The sequence below is a fragment of the Lepidochelys kempii genome, chromosome 3 (genome assembly GCF_965140285.1).
Source record: "Lepidochelys kempii isolate rLepKem1 chromosome 3, rLepKem1.hap1, whole genome shotgun sequence".
In the NCBI taxonomy this organism is placed as follows: Eukaryota; Metazoa; Chordata; order Testudines; family Cheloniidae; genus Lepidochelys; species Lepidochelys kempii.
In genome coordinates this window covers 976,446-999,610 of record NC_136382.1, presented here as the reverse complement: position 1 = coordinate 999,610, position 23,165 = coordinate 976,446, and the positions used below count along the sequence as shown (strand labels likewise).

General features: G+C 66.0%; 2 protein-coding genes across 3 annotated transcripts in view; both read right to left on the bottom strand.

Annotated features, from left to right (window-relative positions):
• The window catches only part of DNAJC5G (DnaJ heat shock protein family (Hsp40) member C5 gamma), an 18,825-nt gene extending 12,797 nt beyond the window's left edge, over positions 1-6,028 (bottom strand). The window contains exon 1 of the mRNA XM_078851985.1: positions 5,873-6,028. Coding sequence (XP_078708111.1) covers positions 5,873-6,028 — 156 coding nt within the window. The remainder of the gene's footprint in view (positions 1-5,872) is intronic.
• On the bottom strand, positions 4,801-23,165 carry LOC140908089 (uridine-cytidine kinase-like 1). 2 transcript variants are annotated; one of them, XM_078851983.1, is made up of 16 exons: positions 23,061-23,165; positions 22,026-22,225; positions 20,122-20,228; positions 19,496-19,666; positions 19,163-19,234; positions 18,655-18,844; positions 18,236-18,297; positions 17,069-17,085; positions 15,861-15,880; positions 13,315-13,408; positions 10,898-10,991; positions 9,424-9,486; positions 8,826-8,948; positions 7,255-7,362; positions 6,500-6,656; positions 4,801-6,107 (listed from the first exon to the last, which is right to left on the bottom strand). In XM_078851983.1, exons 1-16 carry the CDS (start codon positions 23,105-23,107, stop codon positions 6,034-6,036), a joined length of 1,599 nt encoding a protein of 532 aa, XP_078708109.1. In that variant the 5' UTR covers positions 23,108-23,165; the 3' UTR covers positions 4,801-6,033. The 2 variants fall into 2 exon arrangements, with proteins under 2 accessions (XP_078708109.1, XP_078708110.1); XM_078851984.1 differs by lacking the exon at positions 15,861-15,880 and having other exon boundaries at positions 13,315-13,413.

Sequence of the window (23,165 nt, the reverse complement as noted above, 5' to 3'; positions counted from 1 at the left end):
CACGCGCCTCCCACTCCCAGCGTGCCCTGCGCCCCGCCCCTCCGACTCCCAGCGTGCCCCACGCGCCTCCCACTCCCAGCGTGCCCTGCGCCCCGCCCCTCCGACTCCCAGCGTACCCCGCGCTCCGCCCCTTCGACTCCCAGCGTGCCCCTCACCCCGCCAACTCCCAGTGTGCCCCACGCGCCTCCAACTCCCAGCGTGCCCCGCGCCTCCGACTCCCAGCGTGCCCCGCGCCCCGCCCCTCCGACTCCCAGCGTGCCCCACGCGCCTCCAACTCCCAGCGTGCCCCGCGCTCCGCCGACTCCCAGCGTGCCCTGCGCCCCGCCCCGCCGACTCCCAGCGTGCCCCACGCGCCTCCCACTCCCAGCGTGCCCCACGCTCCGCCCCTCCGACTCCCAGCGTGCCCCGCGCGCCTCCGACTCCCAGCGTGCCCCGCGCGCCTCCGACTCCCAGCGTGCCCCGCGCGCCTCCGACTCCCAGCGTACCGCACGCTCCGCCCCTCCGACTCCCAGCACACCCCGCGCCCACCCCGCCAACTCCCAGTGTGCCCCACGCGCCACCAACTCCCAGCGTGCCCTGCGCCCCGCCCCTCCGACTCCCAGCGTGCCCCGCGCCCCGCCGACACCCAGCGTGCCCCGCGCCCCGCCGACTCCCAGCGTACCCCGCGCGCCTCCAACTCCCAGCGTGCCCCACGCGCCTCCGACTCCCAGCGTGCCCCGCGCCCCGCCAACTCCCAGCGTACCCCACGCTCCGCCCCTCCGACTCCCAGCGTGCCCCACGCGCCTCCAACTCCCAGCGTGCCCCGCGCTCCGCCCCTCCGACTCCCAGCGTGCCCCACGCGCCTCCAACTCCCAGGACACCCCGCGCCCCGCCGACTCCCAGCGTGCCCTGCGCCCCGCCCCGCCGACTCCCAGCGTGCCCCACGCGCCTCCCACTCCCAGCGTGCCCCACGCTCCGCCCCTCCGACTCCCAGCGTGCCCCGCGCGCCTCCGACTCCCAGCGTGCCCCGCGCGCCTCCGACTCCCAGCGTGCGCCGCGCCCCGCCAACTCCCAGCGTACCGCACGCTCCGCCCCTCCGACTCCCAGCACACCCCGCGCCCACCCCGCCAACTCCCAGTGTGCCCCACGCGCCACCAACTCCCAGCGTGCCCTGCGCCCCGCCCCTCCGACTCCCAGCGTGCCCCGCGCCCCGCCGACTCCCAGCGTGCCCCGCGCCCCGCCGACTCCCAGCGTGCCCCACACGCCTCCGACTCCCAGCGTGCCCCGCGCTCCGCCCCTCCGACTCCCAGCGTGCCCCACGCGCCTCCAACTCCCAGCACACCCCGCGCCCCGCCGACTCCCAGCGTGCCCTGCGCCCCGCCCCGCCGACTCCCAGCGTGCCCCACGCGCCTCCCACTCCCAGCGTGCCCCACGCCCCGCGCGCCTCCCACTCCCAGCGTGCCCCGCGCGCCTCCGACTCCCAGCGTGCCCCGCGCGCCTCCGACTCCCAGCGTGCCCCGCGCCCCGCCGACTCTCAGCGTACCGCACGCTCCGCCCCTCCGACTCCCAGCACACCCCGCGCCCACCCCGCCAACTCCCAGTGTGCCCCACGCGCCACCAACTCCCAGCGTGCCCTGCGCCCCGCCCCTCCGACTCCCAGCGTGCCCCGCGCCCCGCCGACTCCCAGCGTGCCCCGCGCCCCACCGACTCCCAGCGTACCCCGCGCCCCACCGACTCCCAGCGTACCCCGCGCCCCGCCGACTCCCACCGTGCCCCGCGCCCCGCCCCTCCGACTCCCAGCGTGCCCCTCACCCCGCCAACTCCCAGCGTGCCCCACGCGCCTCCAACTCCCACCGTGCCCCGCGCCCCGCCCCTTCGACTCCCAGCGTGCCCCACGCGCCTCCAACTCCCAGCGTGCCCTGCGCCCCGCCACTCCGACTCCCAGTGTGCCCCACGCGCCTCCAACTCCCAGCGTACCCCACGCGCCACCAACTCCCAGCGTGCCCTGCGCCCCGCCCCTCCGACTCCCAGTGTGCCCCGCGCCCCGCCAACTCCCAGCACACCCCACGCCCCGCCCCGCCGACTCCCAGCGTGCCCCGCGCCCCGCCGACTCCCAGCGTACCCCGCGCCCCGCCCCTCCGACTCCCAGCGTGCCCCTCACCCCGCCAACTCCCAGCGTGCCCTGTGCCCTGCGCTTCCGACTCCCAGCGTGCCCCGCGCCCCGCCCCTTCGACTCCCAGCGTGCCCCGCGCCCCACCCCTTCGACTCCCAGTGTGCCCCACGCGCCTCCAACTCCCAGCGTGCCCTGCGCCCCGCCCCGCCGACTCCCAGCGTACCCCGCACCCACCCCCTTCGACTCCCAGCGTGCCCCACGCGCCACCAACTCCCAGCATGCCCTGCGCCCCGCCCCTCCGACTCCCAGTGTGCCCCACGCGCCTCCAACTCCCAGCACACCCCGCGCCCCGCCGACTCCCAGCGTGCCCCGCGCCTCCGACTCCCAGTGTGCCCCACGCGCCTCCAACTCCCAGCGTACCCCACGCTCCGCCCCTCCGACTCCCAGCGTGCCCCGCGCCCACCCCTCCAACTCCCAGCGTGCCCCTCACCCCGCCATCTCCCACCGTGCCCCGCGCCCCGCCCCTTCGACTCCCAGCGTGCCCCACGCGCCTCCAACTCCCAGCGTACCCCACGCTCCGCCCCTCCGACTCCCAGCGTGCCCCGCGCCCCACCCCTTCGACTCCCAGTGTGCCCCACGCGCCTCCAACTCCCAGCGTGCCCCGCGCCCCACCCCTTTGACTCCCAGTGTGCCCCACGCGCCACCAACTCCCAGTGTGCCCCACGCCTCCAACTCCCAGCGTGCCCTGCGCCCCGCCCTTCCGACTCCCAGCGTGCCCCACGTGCCTCCAACTCCCAGCGTGCCCTGCGCCCCGCCCTTCCGACTCCCAGCGTGCCCCACGTGCCTCCAACTCCCAGCGTGCCCTGCGCCCCGCCCTTCCGACTCCCAGCGTGCCCCACGTGCCTCCAACTCCCAGCGTGCCCCACGTGCCTCCAACTCCCAGCGTGCCCTGCGCCCCGCCCTTCCGACTCCCAGCGTGCCCCACGTGCCTCCAACTCCCAGCATGCCCTGCGCCCCGCCCTTCCGACTCCCAGCGTGCCCCACGTGCCTCCAACTCCCAGCGTGCCCTGCGCCCCGCCCTTCCGACTCCCAGTGTGCCCCACGCGCCTCCAACTCCCAGCGTGCCCTGTGCCCTGCGCTTCCGACTCCCAGCGTGCCCCTCACCCCACCAACTCCCAGCGTGCCCTGCGCCCCGCCCCTCCGACTCCCAGCATGCCCCACGCGCCTCCAACTCCCAGCGTGCCCCGCGCCCACCCCCTTAGACTCCCAGCGTGCCCCTCACCCCACCAACTCCCAGTGTGCCCCACGCCTCCAACTCCCAGCGTGCCCTGCGCCCCGCCCCTCCGACTCCCAGTGTGCCCCACGCGCCTCCAACTCCCAGCACACCCCGCGCCCCGCCGACTCCCAGCGTGCCCCGCCCCTCCGACTCCCAGCGTGCCCCGCGCCCACCCCTCCAACTCCCAGCGTGCCCCTCACCCCGCCATCTCCCACCGTGCCCCGCGCCCCGCCCCTTCGACTCCCAGCGTGCCCCACGCGCCTCCAACTCCCAGCGTACCCCACGCTCCGCCCCTCCGACTCCCAGCGTGCCCCGCGCCCCACCCCTTCGACTCCCAGTGTGCCCCACGCGCCTCCAACTCCCAGCGTGCCCCGCGCCCCACCCCTTTGACTCCCAGTGTGCCCCACGCGCCACCAACTCCCAGTGTGCCCCACGCCTCCAACTCCCAGCGTGCCCTGCGCCCCGCCCTTCCGACTCCCAGCGTGCCCCACGTGCCTCCAACTCCCAGCGTGCCCTGCGCCCCGCCCTTCCGACTCCCAGCGTGCCCCACGTGCCTCCAACTCCCAGCGTGCCCTGCGCCCCGCCCTTCCGACTCCCAGCGTGCCCCACGTGCCTCCAACTCCCAGCGTGCCCCACGTGCCTCCAACTCCCAGCGTGCCCTGCGCCCCGCCCTTCCGACTCCCAGCGTGCCCCACGTGCCTCCAACTCCCAGCATGCCCTGCGCCCCGCCCTTCCGACTCCCAGCGTGCCCCACGTGCCTCCAACTCCCAGCGTGCCCTGCGCCCCGCCCTTCCGACTCCCAGTGTGCCCCACGCGCCTCCAACTCCCAGCGTGCCCTGTGCCCTGCGCTTCCGACTCCCAGCGTGCCCCTCACCCCACCAACTCCCAGCGTGCCCTGCGCCCCGCCCCTCCGACTCCCAGCATGCCCCACGCGCCTCCAACTCCCAGCGTGCCCCGCGCCCACCCCCTTAGACTCCCAGCGTGCCCCTCACCCCACCAACTCCCAGTGTGCCCCACGCCTCCAACTCCCAGCGTGCCCTGCGCCCCGCCCTTCCGACTCCCAGCGTGCCCCGCGCCCACCCCCTTCGACTCCCAGTGTGCCCCACGTGCCTCCAACTCCCAGCGTGCCCCACGCCTCCAACTCCCAGCGTGCCCTGCGCCCCGCCCTTCCGACTCCCAGCGTGCCCCGCGCCCCGCCAACTCCCAGTGTGCCCCACGCGCCTCCAACTCCCAGCGTGCCCCGCACGCCGCCCCTCCGACTCCCAGCACACCCCGCGCCCACCCCTCCAACTCCCAGCGTGCCCCGCGCTCCGCCCCTCCGACTCCCAGCGTGCCCCGCGCCCACCCCCTTCGACTCCCCGCGCGCCCGGCAGGGAGGGGCGGGGCTGGCCCGGCCCGGCCCGGCTCGGCGCGCACAGAGGCGCAGGCGCGATCCTGGCAGACCCTTTATTGACGCGTACACAGCGGAGCCGCCCCCAGGGCAACCGGAGCCGCCCGCTGGGGCCAGGGCGCCTGCAGACGCCTCGGGCCGGTCTCAGCGGAGGGCCCAGAAAAGCGGGACCCCCAGCGCGCCCCCCGGGCCCAGCCCCGGCGCCCCCCGAGGCAGCCCCGGGCTCCTAGCCCTGGCAGCGGGAGGCCCCTGGCACCGGCTCTCCGCGGAGAGGGCACTCCTCTTGTCCCAGTCCATGGTCCTCGCTTCCCGGGCACTGGCGTAAGGCGCGAGCTGGAGCAGGCGCGGCCCCGTCTCCCCGCGCCCCAGGCGTTGGGGGGCTCGGATGGGGGGTTGCCGAAACACGCGGAGGCCTCCTTGCCGCGCTCCCCCTCACAGAGCTTCTGCCGCACGCTGCTGGCCTGCCCCCAGCACGAGCCAGGCGTCAAGGAAGGAGCTCCGGTTAGACGGGTCTCCGCACAAGCCCACGCCCGCAGGAGGGATGAGCTGCAATCCCCCACCCGCCTCCCGGCCAGGCTGGGCATCTCTGCTACGCCAGCAGAGCAGCCCAGAGACGGGGGAGCTGCCAGACTCCTGCCCCTGGCCCCTGGGTGGAAGGCCTGCTGGGGAAGGTGAGGCGCACCTCCTATTCTGCACAAGCCCTAGGTTGCTGCCAGCACCAGACTGCTCCTGACTAAACAGCCCCAGGGCCCTGCCCCACATTCAGGGCACTGGAGGAGAGCTGCTGGCTGAGGACGACAGGGCTGTTCCCCTCCATTTGATCCTGTGTCCCTGACACTTTTTCAAGTAGCTGGCCCCTGAGCCGCAACATGGGGGGGAGTAACTGCTCAGAGCAAACAAACACACAGAACCTGCTCCAGCCTGTGCATGGGCCTCACCTCACCCCTTCCAGGCCATAGGGAGAGTCTCTTACCACCTCCACACCCACCACATCTCTGTGGGGCCAAAGGGAGAATCTGACCCCCCTCCTCCCACCCACCAGAGCGGGGCACCAGGAGTGTGTGCCCAGTGTGCGCACACTGCAAGCCACAGGCAGTCTCTGCCCTGCACGCACAATGGAGGGTGCTGGTGGGCAGTTTCCAAATGGCTGCCCGCCTAACAGCGTGTGGTCCGGAGGCCAGCAGGGAGGGGCGATCCTGGGGCAGCAGAAGAGCAAGGCTGGAAAGAGGGAGGGAGGAGGCAGCGGCGGCAAGGCTGGCAGGCAGGCCATCACACTCAGTAGTCCGTGCTCTCATTCTCACACCAGGTGGAGGGGGCATCAGTACCAAAGTACCTGTCTCCAAAGTTACCTAGACACAAAAGCAACACTGTAAGACAAGGGCTGCAGCAGCATGACACCCCACCATAGAAGATCACGGTTGGAAGGGACCTCAGGAGGTCATCTAGTCCAACCCCCTGCTCCAGGCAGGACCAATCCCCAATCTTTGCCCCAGAGCCCTAAATGGTCCCCTCAAGGATTGAACTCACAACCTTGGGTTTAGCAGGCCAATGCTCAAACCACCGAGCCATCCTTCCCCTCCCTCATGCCAGCCCCTCTCCCCTGAGGCAGCCCCAGGAGAATGAAACCAAGGCCCGGCCCTACCGGGAGCACACCATCTAGCACAGCTGGGTCCGGGCTGAGGAAGGGCACAGGAGGGCCTGGTCAGTTGCCCAAGCCAGGCTGTGCTCCCCGTCCCCTTACCGATTCCAGGGATGATGTGGAATTCCTCGTTGACCTTCTTGTCCACGGCTGTAGTGATGATGCGGACACGGGGGAAGGCGTAGGCCACGGAGTGAACCCCCATCTCCGCCATCAGCAGGGACAGCAGGAAGATCTTCTCCTCATGGACATCGTGATCCTGCAGCATAGACAGTGCTGAGCCGTTTGGCCCCAGAGTGAAGTGCCATGCCTCTTCCGCTCAAGCACCCCCAGAGACCTGCCAACCCCTCTGTGGCCGGAGGAGCACCGGGCCACCCAAAGCCCACTCCGCCGCCCTCCTCCCACAGCTGGAGGAGTCCTGGGCCGCTGGGAGTCCTGAGCCCCAGGCCGGCCCCAGCCATGCTGCCAACACCCCTCCATCTCCCCTCCTGAGACGCCCCACTAGAAAAACAAAAGCTCTTCCTGAAGACCCTGAGATTTTTCTATGCCCCATGCCGGGGCGGCTGAGGAGGTGGTATCTGCTACTCCAGGAGATTATGGATGAACTGGGGATGCTGAGTAGCACACACCACCTCCTCAACCACCTCAGCACCTGCCTGGTGCATAATAAGCAAAAAAACTTCCCCCATGCAACCCACCCAAACTCGCAACCCGGCGGCAGCAGCTCTGCCATGGGAGGCTTAGCCTATTATACCGCCACCTATGGTGAAGTGCCCCATGCTCAGAGCAGTAGCTTCCATGCTGGAAAGCCCAGCCGCCAGCCTGCACTCCCCAGGCAGCTTGCCCTTCAGGCTCACCAGAAGGACGCGCACAGCCATCATGGCTGCAGCCCCTGTGGACACGGTGCTGTCCATCAGGATGACATAGTCTTCGCTGATCTCCTTGGGGAGCCGCAGATAGTGAAGCTGAGGAGAGACGGGGGACAGAGCTTATGAAGGAGTCAAGTGTGATTCATAGATTCATAGAAGGTTAGGGTTGGAAGGGACCTCAGGAGGTCATCTAGTCCAACCCCCTGCTTGAAGCAGGACCAATCCCCAATTTTTGCTCCAGATCCCTAAATGGCCCCCTCAAGGATTGAACTCACAACCCTGGGTTTAGCAGGCCAATGCTCAAACCACTGAGCTATCCCTCCCCTCCCCTGGGTGATGCCCTGGGCCCACTCCCCGCAGCTCCTTGGGCAGCCCCCCAGGCGGAGCAGGGTGGCTGCTGAGAGCACAAGCACTCTGGGGATGCCGGGGGTGTGACATTATGAGTGTAATATAATAGCTCATTGAAAGGTGACAGGGCCAGAAAGAGTTAATGAACTCCCAGACTGACCTGACCCATGGCTGAACTTTAAAGTCTGGTTAGGAGATCTGTAAATGAATAGAGCTTTGAAATGCAGCTGGCATTGTTAGAGATAGAAGGGTAGATGTTCGCTCAAGTCTTGTCTGTTGCTATAGCTTTGATTCAAAGATCAAAAGGGGAATATTAACATTTAGGAAGACACTTGAGTGACATAGTATTATTGTCTATATGGCTCTTTGAAGGTTGTGGTAACCGGTATCTGAACTGTTAATGGATAAATGACCCTGGGCTAATTGCCAGAATGTTTGGGAAAAGGAAAGTGAAGCCGATTGTTTTCTCAGGCCAAATGGCTGCTGGAAATGTATAAATACCCTGGGACACGATCCTTCATCATCTCAAACCTGCTTTGGGTTTCAGGAGGTGGAAACCTTAAGCCATAAGGATTGAGATCCCCAGTCACTGACGGGAGTCACCCTGAACATGGACATTGGACTGTAACCCATGGACTATTTCTAAAAGGACTTTTGGCAACTACAAGCTCAACTCTGCTCTGTAACTGAACCTCAAGAACTGAACTCAAGTATGTCTGTATATCGATCTTTTAACCAGCACGCTCTCTCTCTCCTTTTTTTAATAAATTTTAGTTTGGTTAATAAGAATTGACTGTAAGCGTGTATTTAGGGTAAGATCTAAGTTATCATTTGACCGGGGTCTGGGGCTTGGTCCTTTGGGGTCAGGAGAACCTTTTCTTTTCTATGATGAAATAAGATTTTCAGAATTTATAATCCTATGTTTGACGTGTGTGTCTGGATGGAGGCCTGCGGCTGGGCACTTTAAGGGAACTGCATTATTTGGACATCTGAGTACCCAGGGAGGTACTATAGAAGCTGGTTTGGGCTGGTTGGGTGAATCGAAGGAGTGGACTATCCACCAGTGTTTGGGGTTTGCAGTTCACGCTGATTAAGTGACCTCAGCTGGCTCCCACGGGCAGCATCGTCACAGGGGGGAAGGGTTGGTGGGATGGGAGCCGATGCTCCCCAAGAGCTGGGGGCAGAGAGGGGATGCACAGGGCAGCGCTCACCTCAGGCTCCCCTGTGTCATGGTTGGTCTGGATCAGAATCTTGCCCAGTCGAATGTCTTTGCAGACAGCAGTGAGAGCCTGCTCCATGGTCTCCCCCGCCCGCAGGATGGACACACCTGTGATCTGGACAACAGCCACCTTAGATTGGACTGGGCAGCGACCGCCTCCCAGACCCCACGCCAGGGCAGCACTTCTCTCCCTCTCCCCCCCCCCCACCTCCCACACTGGGGCAGCACCCCCCCAACAGTCCCCCAGCCCTCACACTGGGGCAAGGACCCCCAGCCACCCTTCCTATTCCCCAAAGCACTCTGGGAAGCCTCGCATCTCCCCTCTAGAGCCCAAGGGGGTGTTGTCTATCCACCTATCTAGGACATATCTCTGGCCCCCATTGGCCCAGGACCTGAGAGCCTCACCATCTTCTCCCAGTCCCGCCTCACTGCAGAGGACAGGGGGAACTGACCTCAAGAAGCTAAGTGACGGGCCCAGGGTCGCACAGGCAGTCTGTGCGGAGCAGGGAATGGAACCAGCTCTCCCAGGCCTGGGCCGCGGAATGGCCACCCTTCCTCCCAGAGTCCTGGGGGGACCTGGCCAGTCTCACCCGCTGCCTGTGGAACCGCTTCCCTTCATACACAGTCCCCTGAGGCGTCTCCACCGTCACTGGCTGCAGAAGAAGAGCAGGTCATTAACATGGGGGCGGACCCTGAGCCAGGCTGCAGCATGACACAGCTGGACAGGTAGCAAAGGGCAGGGTGGGCCTTACGTGGCAGGTTGGGGGCAGGTCACCCCGGAAGGGGCGGGGCCTGTAGCATGAGTGGCAGGCAGGAAGGGGGGGTCCACCGGGGGAAGGGGCGGGGTCTGTAGCCTGAGTGGCAGGCAGGAAGGGTGGGTCAGTGGGGAAGGGGCGGGGCCTGTAGCCTGAGTGGCAGGCAGGAAGGGTGGGTCACTGGGGAAGGGGCGGGGCCTGTAGCGTGAGTGGCAGGCAGAAAGGGTGGGTAAGTGGGGGGAACGGGCAGGACCTGTAGCATGAGTGGCAGGCAGGAAGGGGGGGGTCCACTGGGGGAAGGGGCGGGGCCTGTAGCGTGAGTGGCAGGCAGGAAGGGTGGGTCAGTGGGGAAGGGGCAGGGCCTGTAGCATGAGTGGCAGGCAGGAAGGGTGGGTCACTGGGGGAAGGGGCGGGGCCTGTAGCATGAGTGGCAGGCAGGAAGGGTGGGTCAGTGGGGAAGGGGCAGGGCCTGTAGCATGAGTGGCAGGCAGGAAGGGTGGGTCAGTGGGAAAGGGGCGGGGCCTGTAGCATGAGTGGCAGGCAGGAAGGGTGGGTCACTGGGGGAAGGGGCGGGGCCTGTAGCATGAGTGGCAGGCAGGAAGGGTGGGTCAGTGGGAAAGGGGCGGGGCCTGTAGCATGAGTGGCAGGCAGGCAGGGTGGGTCAGTGGGGAAGGGGCGGGGCCTGTAGCATGAGTGGCAGGCAGGCAGGGTGGGTCAGTGGGAAAGGGGCGGGGCCTGTAGCATGAGTGGCAGGCAGGAAGGGTGGGTCACTGGGGGAAGGGGCGGGGCCTGTAGCATGAGTGGCAGGCAGGAAGGGTGGGTCACTGGGAAAGGGGCGGTGCCTGTAGCATGAGTGGCAGGCAGGAAGGGTGGGTCAGTGGGGAAGGGGCGGGGCCTGTAGCATGAGTGGCAGGCAGGAAGGGTGGGTCAGTGGGAAAGGGGCGGGGCCTGTAGCATGAGTGGCAGGCAGGAAGGGTGGGTCACTGGGGGAAGGGGCGGGGCCTGTAGCGTGAGTGGCAGGCAGGAAGGGTGGGTCAGTGGGGAAGGGGCGGGGCCTGTAGCATGAGTGGCAGGCAGGAAGGGTGGGTCAGTGGGGAAGGGGCGGGGCCTGTAGCATGAGTGGCAGGCAGGAAGGGTGGGTCACTGGGGGAAGGGGCGGGGCCTGTAGCGTGAGTGGCAGGCAGGAAGGGTGGGTCAGTGGGGAAGGGGCGGGGCCTGTAGCATGAGTGGCAGGCAGGAAGGGTGGGTCACTGGGGGAAGGGGCAGGGCCTGTAGCATGAGTGGCAGGCAGGAGGGGCAGGTCACATACTTTGAGTGGCAGGAAGGAGAGGGCATGTTCAATCAGCAGCCTCATCAGGCGCTTGGAATAGAAGATGAACTCGTCCCTGGTTGTGTCCTTGTTCCTGTTGGACCAGTGACACAGAGGTAAGAGCAGACTCCAGGCTCTGGGGCCCCTGCGTCCCCCCACCCCAACGGCACCCCAATTCCAGCCCCATCTCCTGGGGGCAGAGAATGCAGCGCAGGTAAGTGGGTTGGGGGCAGAGAACAGGCATGGTGGGGAAAATATCTTGTCACTCCCCCTAATGAGCCAGGTTCTCCCAGATGGCTGCCAGGGTAGATCCATGCACCCCCAGCACCAGGGCCCTGTCACCTCTCCTACGTGGGGGTCCCAGGGCATAGAGGGGACCTAGCCATCACCCCCCTCCAGGGAAAATAAGGGAATAACCGAATCACTGAATAAAGAATGGCATTAATTATATTACTCTCCTTTTCAATCCATGTGGATTTATGGAAATAGTTTGACAGGATCTCTCTGTCTGACGAGGTTACAAGTTTGGTTGATAAAGGTAATAGTGGTGATGTGATAATTTGACTTGGTACCACAGGATACTAACTAAAATAATACAAATTCAAAATGGCACACAGTAAGTGGATTAAAAGCTGGCTAACTGACAGGTCTCACAATGTAACTAAACAGTGAACCATCCTCAAGTGGGTGTTTCTAGTGAGCTCCCACAGGGATCTGTTCTTGGACCCTCTGAAAGAAAAAAACAGCCCTCAAAGATTGGGGGAGTGGCCTGATGGAGGGTGTCTCCCGCTCCTTCGTCCTCCATTGCGGGGCAGGGACATGCTGACGGGGCAGGGACATGCTGACGGGGCAGGGATGGAGGAGCTCTGGTTACACCAGACTAGCCCGACCAATATACCATTTGCCCACGGCCCCCAGCAGCAGGGCCAGCTCACCAAGTCTCACTGGGGCAGGACGGCGGGAGGATGCTCCGTCTCCCCCCAGTAAGGGCAGCAGCACCTCAGGCCAGCCAGGCCTGCTCCAAGGTGGCACTCCCTTTAAGAGCAGTTCTAGGAAGGATCAGCAGACTAGGCTGGGAACTGGGCCACCTACAGTTAGGCGACTTCCTCCCGCTGAGATCCGGACAGACCCTGCCAACCTTGCTGCCCAGCCTGAGGCCTGGGACCAGAAAAGGCTCTGCAGAGAGGCCAGGGACCAGAGTGGGACCCTGTGACAATGTGGGAATTTTCTGTAATATTTTCTATGAAGCCCATGTGTGCCTCAGTTTCCCCTGTATTTTGTATGCCTACCCAGGGCAGAAAAGGACTAAGGCCGCTCTCCGGGCAGGCTGGGAGACATGGGTAGGAATGGTGCCTAGCTGCCTGAGCCAGGCCGGGCCACGGGAAAGGACTGGCCAAGGCCGACCATAGCAACGGAAAATCCAAGAAGGAATGGCAAGGCAATCACCAGGACCTTGACACCGGGGGAGGCGTGGGTGCAGGGACACCAATTTCCACACTTCTCAGCAGGGAAGCTGAGCAACACCAGCTCAAGAACAAAAGGAGCTGGGAGGGGGGGTAAGAGCTGGCTGCTGGGAGGAGTCGGGGCGCTCACCTGGGATGTGAACGAGGAGAGAGACAGAGCTTCAAGAATGGGGTTCCCCACAGCTGGGCTGGGCTCTGGGCTGACCAGAATGACTTGCGCCATGCTTTACCCTTCATCTCTCTGTGCTGACCAAGGGCTGCTGTGAGAGGTCACTCCTGGCAGCATAGGGCAGCTACACGGGAGACCTTCCAGCACACTGCTGGAACCTTGCTAGTGTACACGTAGCCTGAAAAACCCACCAGTCTGAAAACTCTGCCTGAGTGTCACTGGAAATACCGGGTTGGGAGCGGGCAAGGATCTGTCAGGTGTCTAGTGCAGCTTGACTCACTGATGGGAGCTCAGGGGGTGGGGCAGGGGGGCTGGAGCCCCAGAAGTCCAGTCTCAGGAGGCGGTGAAGCCGCATGGCCTACCCTGAAGGAAGAATGAGACCCCTGGGGTTCTGGCCCATCTCAGGGGCACCTCCCAGAGACTGTTTCCAAGCAGGTGGCATACCCCCGATGCCGGGGATCAGTGACAGACCAGCAGCCCTGCCCCACTTAATCGACTGGGGCAGAGAGGGAATCAGGGTAGACTGGACACCCTGCAGCGAAGGGAACCAGGGCCAAACAAAGCCCATGTCTGAGAGACTTCGTCAACCACATCTCAGGAGTGGGGGGCCTGATTTGAAATATGCCTGGCTGAGAGAGAGTTCCTGGAAAAGTCAGAAGAGAAACTGAGGCAGGGGGACTGCAGTGCTCCAGGACTCCAACTAGGCCAGCCCCCCCACAGGGAGAGGGCGAGGGGTGGGAAAGGATAGGCTGCCCCACCCACAGAGAGGGTGGGGGACTCAGTACCTGATGATGGTGTGCATGCCACGCACCTGCGGCGTGCCCTCGAGGACACTCAGCGACTTGGGCAGCGGCTGCCCTTGGTGGGCAGAGGCCAGGGCTGCTCTGCAGAAAGACACAAGTGAGTCTGTCCCAGCAGCCCTCTGCCAGGCATTTGCATAGGCATGCACGCGCCAGCCCCACCCACATGCAGGGAAATGCCGGTGGCCCCGCCAGCCCTCTGCCGCATTCACTACCCCGCAGGAGACTCCTTTGGGCGTGCGTGTGTCTGACACCTGCACGGCAGCTCCACCCACCAGGAGTCTGCCAGGCAGCCCCATGCCCTGCTCCCGGGGCTCCCTCCAAACACAGGGCACAGAACCAGCTGCACGGGGGAGACATGTGGACACTTGCTCTGGCATGCCAGGGACGGCCCCACCTCCCAGTGGCAGTGAAGCTGCAGTAACATGAGCGGGGGCACAGGCTAGCCCCGCTCACCGGGGCCCCTGGTGTGCGCCTGTCACTAGAGCAAGTTTTCATCTAGCTAGACGGAGACCAGTTTAGATGGAAGCTAACGCAGGTGCAGCACACATGCTGCAGTCCGGCCTCCCAGCCACAGCACAGACAGCCCCATAGGGCCTGCTGTGACAAGGGAATTATAAGAGTTGCTCTGAAGCCTATCCGTGCCTCGGTTTCCCCTACACACACATTACTTGCTGGGGAAAAGGGATGACGTTGGCTCTCAGGGCAGGCTAAGAGACCTACGTGGGTGTCATCTCCCTATCTGGGTGGAATGAACAGTCATTAGGGAACCAGCTGACACCCACCCAGATCAAGAAGGGGCCCAGAGAGACAAGACCAGATCCAATGACTCCTGGATCCACGCTCTCAGCAGGGAAGCTGAGCAGAGAACAAATGACTGGCTGGTGAGAGGTGGGGGATGAGTGCTGGCTTCTGGAGGAAACTCTCTCACCTAGGAGCTAGGCAGGTCTACACTACCGCTTCTGTCAATCTAACTTCTGTCATTCAGGGGTGTGAAAAGCCCCCCCGCACGTGACGCACATTACAGCCACCTAAGGACTGTCCACAGCAGTGCGGTCAGCAGGAGGTGCTCTCCCACCATCGCTTCCACCTCTCGCCGAGGTGCAGTCATAATGCCGATGGGAGAGTGCTCGCCCGCTGGCTAGCGTAGACTAGCCGTGACTGAGGTCAGACTTCGGGCTTGTCGATGCTCAGAACACTACAGCTGCCTTGCTGTAGCAGTTCAGGGTAGACACGAACCACGCCGACAGGAGCATCCAGCTCCCCGAGAGGCAGTAGCTAGGTCGATGGAAGAATTCTTCTGTCAACCTACTGCTGTCTAGACAGGGACTTAGGTCAGCTTAACTACGCCACTCCCGCGGGGGGGTGGGGGGATTTTTTCACACCCCTCTGCAATGTAGTTAAACTGACCTAATTTAAACCAGGTGTGTGAGTGAGTGAGAGCAAGAGAGAAAAAATGGAGTTACTGCAGTCTGGCTGGGCTCTGGACTGACCAGAATGGACCATGCTTCAGCCGTCTCCTCTCTGGGCTCACCCTGTTTAAAGAAGCTGTGAGAGTGTCACTGCAAAGGGGCCTGGATCGCTGCAGAATGGACAAGTCTCTACTAGGATCAGTCTCAGTGGGACTCGCTCACCAGAGTTCTCGGTGTGAAGCAGGAGTGCTGGAGCCCGGCGGTTCAGACTTGGGAAGGAAGAGTGGGACCCGTTGGGGAGGGGCTGGCCCACTGAAGGGCTCCTCCAAGACACTGTTCCAAAGCAGGGGGTGTAGCACCAATCCTGTGGATCCGTGACACCCGCGCAGCCTGAACCCAGCAGCTCTCACGGCTGCGGTGCAGTTTGAGGCCAATGAAGCCTCACTAGGAGGGTGGTGAAGCACAGGAATGGGTTCCCTAGGGAGGTGGTGGAATCTCCATCCTTAGAGGTTTTTAAGGCCCAGCTTGACAATGCCCTGGCTGGGATGATTTAGTTGGGGTTGGTCCTGCTTTGAGCAGGGGGTTGGACTAGATGACCTCCAGAGGTCCCTTCCAACACTGATCTTCTATGATTCTAAGCGTGTCTCTCGCTGGAGGAAATGCAGGAGCAGCCTCCCCAGTGCTCCCCGGACGAAGCCCATATCCTGACTGTGGAGGCCGCAAAGCTCATGCAGCGTGGGGCGCTCGGCTTCACTGCCTCCCAGCTCGTCCAGGGGCAGGGCTAGCAGCTACTGAGCTGGGAAGCAGGTATTGCCCCCCGGGCCTGTCTGCCGCTCCCCCCTGGTGACGAGAGCCCTCCTCCCACAGCAGGGAGCCCAGCATGGACCAGGGCCCTGCCTGGCAGAGGGTTAGTGCCAAGAGACTGTGGAGAGGCCTGGACGACAGCACCAGCCCTGCAGGTCACACACACACAGCATCGTGGGAAGGGTCTGCTCCGCTCCGGGGGGCTCAGGGACAAACAAAGCAAGTCACCCGCCAAGGAGACATCCCCCCAAGCCAAGCAACACACACAGGAACGGCCAGCGCAGCAGGGAAGGAACGGAGACAAACTGTCCTCACATATGCCAGCGCAGCTTCCTCTGGTGCAGACACCGCGGGCCAACAGGGACAGGGGAGGGCACGACAAGGGCACAAGAGAGAGACAAACGGGCATTAGAGGGCGGCAGCAGCTTCCTGCTATGGACACAGGGTGCTGGGGGAGAGGGGGGCAGCCCAACAGAGCCCGAAGGGAGAAGCAGCTGGCCCCAGCCCTAGCGAGAGCAGGGAGCTGCTGGAAGCACCTGGAGGAGGGAAGCAGCCTTGTCCCACCTAGCTGCAGGGACAGGGAGGGGGGTGGAGCTGCCTGGCCCCAGCAGGTGGTCATGGAGGCCCACCTCCCGTTTTGGCTTTGCCCTGCTACACCCCAGCAGCAGCTGGGCAGTGTCTGAGCAGAACACGCCCAGCAGCGCTGCGTTAAGCTGGCAGTCTCGAGTGAGAGTGTGGGCTGGGGCTGAGGCTGCTGCCCCTTTCCAGACCCCCTCTGGAGGAGCCGAGCAAACCCCAACCCCCCCCCCCCCCGCCCCGAACAGCAGCTGAGCCCCACAACTCAGCAGCACAGCCTGGCCCAGTGCCCTGTGAGAGCAAGCAAGGAGAGCGTCCAGAGTCATCCCAAGGGGTCAGACCCCCCCTAAACACATATTCTAGGTGGCTGCCCGGGAGGTGGCCAGCAGAAGAGGCAAGGCACAGGTCCCGGTGTGCCTGCCTCCGGGGAGGTGTGCCAGCAAGCCGCAGCAGCTCTCCCTGCTCGGGGAGCCCCTCTGGCTCCAGAGGGGACATGATTGGCAGCTCCCGTGCTGCCCCACGAGGCAAGCCGCCCAGCTGCGGGCTCAGCCGCACCAAGCAGAGGCCCCCTGGCAGACCCCGGCACACGCTGCGGAGGGGCTGGAGCCTCCCTGGTGGGCAGGTGGAGGGGCTCCCAGGGAACCGGCTACAGGAGCAGCACTAGGGAGTCTACGCATGCCATGCACCACAGGAATCAAGTGGCTATTAGCGCTGCCAGCCCTTCTGTGGCATCGGTGCTAACCACGCCTCGTCTGAGTGGCTGGGGCCCTGGAACTGCCATGGTCCGGGCTGCCCGCTCCCCGCACTGCGCCCGGGGACAGGTCCGGGCTGCCCGCATCCCGCTCCCCGCACTGCGCCCGGGGACAGGTCCAGGCTGGTCCCATCCCCGCACTGCACCCTGGGCTGAGGTGTGAGAGGAGAGAGGGGCCGCACTGCGCCCATCGTACCTGACCGTGATTTCACGCTGCAATGGTGAGAGCCCACGTCGAGATTGCAGGGCAGGGGATAGGGAGAGAAATACAGAACATCTGTCACTGCTCGCAAGCCCCCCCGCCCCACCCCCCGCCCCAGTAGCAGCACAGCCCCCTCACCCCACCCAGCACCTCCAGCTGTTGCTAACCCTGGGAGCAGGCAAAGCCACAGCAATGGGTGCGCGAATATCCATGGAGGGGCAGGGCTGGGCTGGCCGGGGGCTGTAGGGCAAGATTGGGGGCAGTGGCAGGGCTGTGTGTGGGGAGCCCAGGGCTGGGGTAGCCGGGGACCATGGGGCGGGATTGGGGGCAGTGGCAGGGCTGTGTGTGGGGAGCCCAGGGCTGGGGTAGCAGGGGACCATGGGGCGGGATTGGGGGCACTGGCAGAGCTGGGGGAGGGGAGCCCAGGGCTGGGGTAGCCGGGGGCTGTGGGGAGGGATTGGGGGCACTGGCAGAGCTGGGGGAGGGGAGCCCAGGGCTGGGGTAGCCGGGGGCTGTGGGGCGGGATTGGGGGCACTGGCAGAGCTGGGGGAGGGGAGCCCAGGGCTGGGGTAGCCGGGGGCTGTGGGGCGGGATTGGGGGCACTGGCAGAGCTGGGGGAGGGGAGCCCAGGGCTGGGGTAGCCGGGGGCTGTGGGGCGGGATTGGGGGCACTGGCAGAGCTGGGGGAGGGGAGCCCAGGGCTGGGGTAGCCGGGGGCTGTGGGGAAGGATTGGGGGCACTGGCAGAGCTGGGGGAGGGGAGCCCAGGGCTGGGGTAGCTGGGGGCTGTGGGGAGGGATTGGGGGCACCGGCAGAGCTGTGTGTGAGGCACCCAGGGCTGGTCGGGGACTGCAGGTCAGGACTGAGGGACCAGGAGAGCAGGGGCCAGCTACCAGTCAGCCGTGCCAGACTGGAGAACGAGGAGGTGCGGGAGACATGCAATGTGGTGCCCTGGACCAGCCAGCTCGGCCCCTGCTTTAGGGGCACTTGCTCTCACCCTTCCCCTCTCAGCCTGACCGGGGACACCACATGGGGCCCAGGGGCCCTGAATCGGGGGCAATCCTGCGTCAGCCGGAGCCACCATACAACAGCTGAGGGGTCCGCGTCGCCCGTAGCGCGCGGGACCAAGGAGCCAGAGACAGCAGCCGCCCCACCCTCCTCACCTTCTCCAGCTGGCTGTGCACATGCTGCACAATGAGATCCAGGGCCACGAAGTTCTCCCCACCTGACAGGAGCAAGAACAGGAGATGAATCCCAGCCCTGCCTACCCCACGCCCCCCCCGGCCAGAGCCCAGCCCTGCCCACCCCACACCCCTGCCCACCTGGAGCCCAACCCCCAAGCCCTGCCCACCCAACACCCTGACCCCTCAGCCCAGTTCTCCACCCACTCGCCCTGACACCTCCACCCACCTGGAGCCCAGCCCCTGACCTACCCACCCTGAGTGCCCAGCCCTGCCCACTCTGACACCCCTTCAGATACCCAGAGCACTGCCTCACCCACCCTCTCTCCCCCGCAGCCCCACCCACTCTGACACCCACTGCCCACCTGGAGCCTGACCCGGCTCCCCCAGCGCGGCCTCACCTCTGGGCACCACGATGTCGGCCACCTGCACGGTGGGTTCGATGTACTGCTCGAAGGCCGGCTTGACGAACTTGTTGTACTGCTTGATGACGCCCACAAGGTCGCGCCCGCGCTCCATGATGTCACGTTGCAGCCGCCGCACCAGCCGGATGTCGGAGTCCGTGTCCACAAACACCTTCATGTCCAGGAGCTGGGGGTCCAGGAGGGTGAACACCCGTCTGCCCCCCAACCAGGCCTGCCCCAGCTCTGAGACTCAGGGCATGGCCCTCCCCCCGCACACCCAGCTCTGACCACACAGAGCACAAAGGGGTGGTTCTCGGGAGTGGTCAGCTGGCTGTTCCCCCAACCCCCATGTGCACTCCAGGCCAGTCTCTCCAACCCTCCCAGGGGTGCTCTGAGGACAGACCTGTCCTCCACACCGGTTCCCAGGCAGTGCCCAATGCCAGCAGGCACCCAGGACAGCCCTCCCTGCCCCAGGCAGTGCCCAGCGCCAGCAGGCAAGCCATACCTTCAGCAGCTCCTTGTTGGCAAAAGACAAAATCCCCTCAAACACTACCACATTGGCCCCGTAGATGGTTTTCTGCAGGGAGAGAAGGGCCACACCATGCTTCAGAGACTGGTAACCCTGCCCCTGTCCGCTCCCCCACTGCACCCCATTCCCTTGCCTTACCCCAAACTCTGTCCCCACACACCCCATCCTCCCCACACACACTGTGCACTGCCCCCAGCCCTCCCCTTGGGAAGTCGTACACATGGAGGGGCTCCCCGCCCTGCCCCCAGCCCTCCCCTGCCCACGGGAAGCCGTACATCTGGCAGGGCTCCCCGCCCTGCCCCCACATACCCACTCCTTGCGGCGGCTGTGCGTGGTGAAGTCATACACAGGCACCTTGACGCTCTTGCCCTTCTTCAGCTTGCGCAGCACGCTGATCAGCAGGTCGAAGTCAAAGGCATCGGGGTGGTCGAAGTTGTACTCGTTGTGGGCAGCCAGCTCCTGCTGCTCCTTATTCAGCACCTGGGGAGGGGTGGGGGAGACGGGGCAGTGCATAGGTGGGGGGGGGGGGCGCACAGGGAAGAGGGCGGAGCAGCGTACAGGGGAGGGGCACAGGTGCAGTACGTGGAGGGGTGGAGGAGGGGCAAGGGAAAGAGTTGATAGGATGGAGGAAACACAGTCCATTCGATCTGCTGAAATTCAGACATGGAGCCCAGTACCCCAACTATAGACACCCCCTAAGCAGCAGCCCCACTGGTGGGGACCCAGGGCTGCCTCCCTGGCAGGAGATGTTCTGGGCAGAGCTCAGGGAGCCCAGCTCCCCAAGCCTTCAGCCTCAGCCAGGGCTCTGGCCCCCCACCCCCATCCACAGCAGCTGGTCAGCCTCAGGGCTGGGGCAGCTGACTGCCAGGGCCGGGGCAGCAGAGATGTCCAGCCCTGTCAGGGCTCCCCCTTCCCCCAGGGGCGCACTGGCTCACCTTATAGAAGCAGTCCATGGACAGCAGCACCACCCAGGGCACGTCCAGGGCCTCAATGATCTTATTGGCCACCGTGGTCTTGCCTGATGCGCTCCCTCCACACAGGCCTGGAGAGAGAAATCCGCCCCGATGCTGGCCGCTGCTTCCCCAGCGCCGCCTCCGTCCAGGAGATTCACAGGAAGGTCAGCATGGAGAAAACAGGGCCATATCCCGCCCACCCTCTGGGGAGGGGCACGGGAGCCCTGTCGGCAGAGGGCTGGTCAGCAGTACGCCATAGCTCGGCCCCGCCCCCCACATACCCAGCAAGGCCCCACAGAGAACGCTCTGGGCCAGTTAGCGAGGGCACCCGACACTGACACCAAAGTACACGGCCCTCAGAGCCAGGCACAGCCCCTGCTAAGCCACATCCTCATCCACAACATTCACCCCCCCACACACACACACACGGGGTATCAACATCCCACCATGCACGCTGCTGCCCCTGCAGGCACTGGGCACCCTCGGGGCCACGAAGGGACAACACCGGAGAAACGGCAGGCAACACATGCCTGTCCCCATGGCTTCAGGGCAGCTGGTCCCTGCTTGAGGAGCAGGACGGGATAGAGTTGGTCTGACCCACATCATCGCCCGAATATGCTGTCTGGTAGCATCGTTCCAAACTTCGCAGAGACTCTGCCGGGGCTAAGCTCAGGCTTGGAAGAGGCCAGGTGGGTCGGTGGAGGATGCTGGGCAAAGGGACAAGGCCTTTCATAGAGCAGCTCTGAGAACTGCCCAGACACGCCCTCCCCCACTCACTAGCACCTGCTAACCCCTCCTGCTCATTGTTACCCCTGAGCCTGGCCCCCCACCGTTCCCCATCATCCCCTCCCTATCTGCCACTGTCCCCTCCCTCATGCACCAGCACCGGCTGATCCCTCCAGCTCACTGTCACCCCTTGACCCTGCCCCGCCCACTGCCCATCATCCCCTACCTACCAGCCACTGCTTCCCCCCATCTCACCCCCCCAGCTCCCCCTTCCATTTGCCATCACCCCACTGCCCCCTGAAGCTCACTGTAACCCCCACGCTCACTTGCCGTCACCCCACCCAAAGCATGATCCCCTCGGATCCCTGTGTCCACCCTGTCAGTTGCTGACTCAGAAAGCCCCATGGGGCAGCAGCGGTGCTTGGAGCGGGCAGCTCATCTACTCACAGCAAGGCCCGTTGAGGTGAAAGCAGAAAAGGGGAACAGCGCCAGGCTATGGGGTGAGGTGAGCAGCGCAGAGCCGGACCCGATCAGGGGGTGGTGGAGTGGCTGGGTGGGCAGGAGAGGCCTGGGGGTTGTGGGGTGCACAGCCCCTGGCGGCAGGTTCACATCCACAAACGGTCAGTGCGGTCCATAGTCTAGGAGACTGCTGGAGTCCTCGCTCAGCAACACCCACAGTTAACACTGCCTACCACCTCCAGCTGGCTAGAAGACCCCTCCCCATCCCGGCGGACAATGACCTGCCTCAGTTACTCGCGCTTCAGCCCCCCCTCTGCATTACAGCAACGCGACACACCTGGGCAGGGGGCCCGCGGGGACTCCAGCTCGCTCAGCCTCTGCAGCACGGCTCCTGCCAGCACGGCCCACCTGCCCGCCGCCCCCTAGGCTGGCTGCCCACAGGCATCAGGTCAGGTTCAAGGTCTCGGCCTACGCTGAACTTTTGCCAGCGAACGGCGAGTTTGAGCCACGCTTCGACGCCAGCCCGAGCCCGACGCACCTACAGCGCAAGGGCAGGGGCGCGACAGGGGCAGCCCGGGCTGCCCGTGGGGCCAGGGGTTGGGTTGGGGAGCCCAGCGGCGCTTGTCAGCGGGGGCAGGCCCTGCCCGGCCAGTCCAGCGCCTGGCACAGCTGCAGCCGGGCAGCCAGCTTGGGGGTCTCACCGATGACGAAGGCTTCCTTGAAGGGCGTGCCCGTCTCGGTGTACCAGGGCGGCCGCCCCGCCGTGTAAATGGTCCGTTTGCTGGTCCGCAGCAGCGGGGGCTCCGTCTTCGACTGGCTCATGGTCCGTTTCCGCGGGGACAGCGCGGGCGTCAGCGGCAGGCGGCTCAGCAGCGTGTCCAGGGAGTCCTCCCCGCTGCCGCTGTGGGGCACGACGCCTCAGAGCCCGGCGCGGCGCGCCCCACGGAGCCCGCCCCCCGGGCCCCCCCCCCGGTCCGGGCGCGGCGCGCCCCACAGAGCCCGCCCCCCCGGACCCCCCCATGGCCGGGCGCGGCGCGCCCCACAGAGCCCGCCCCCCCGGACTCCCCCATGGCCGGGCGCGGCGCGCCCCACAGAGCCCGCCCCCCGGGCCCCCCCCCCGGTCCGGGCGCGGCGCGCCCCACAGAGCCCGCCCCCCCGGACCCCCCCATGGCCGGGCGCGGCGCGCCCCACAGAGCCCGACCCCCCGGACTCCCCCATGGCCGGGCGCGGCGCGCCCCACAGAGCCCGCCCCCCGGGCCCCCCCCCCGGTCCGGGCGCGGCGCGCCCCACAGAGCCCGCCCCCCGGGCCCCCCCCCACGGCCGGGCGCGGCGCGCCCCACAGAGCCCGCCCCCCCGGGCCCCCCCCGGTCCGGGCGCGGCGCGCCCCACAGAGCCCGCCCCCCCGGGGCCCCCCCATGGCCTGGCGCGGCGCGCCCCACAGAGCCCGCCCCCCCGGGCCCCCGCATGGCCTGGCGCGGCGCGCCCCACAGAGCCCGCCCCCCGGTCCGGGCGCGGCGCGCCCCACAGAGCCCGCCCCCCCGGACCCCCCCATGGCCTGGCGCGGCGCGCCCCACAGAGCCCGCCCCCCCGGGCCCCCCCACGGCCGGGCGCGGCGCGCCCCACAGAGCCCGCCCCCCCGGACCCCCCATGGCCTGGCGCGGCGCGCCCCACAGAGCCCGAGCCCCCCTTGCACCATCCGACCCCCGCAGCGCGCTCGGACCCGGCCCCGCCCGCACCTGTCCCGCCGCGACCCCGGCCGCTCCTCCGCGCCCGCCGCCGCCATCTTGCCGGTGGCCGCAGGGGCTGCTGGGAGCTGCGGTGCCCAGGGCCCTGTCTCGTGG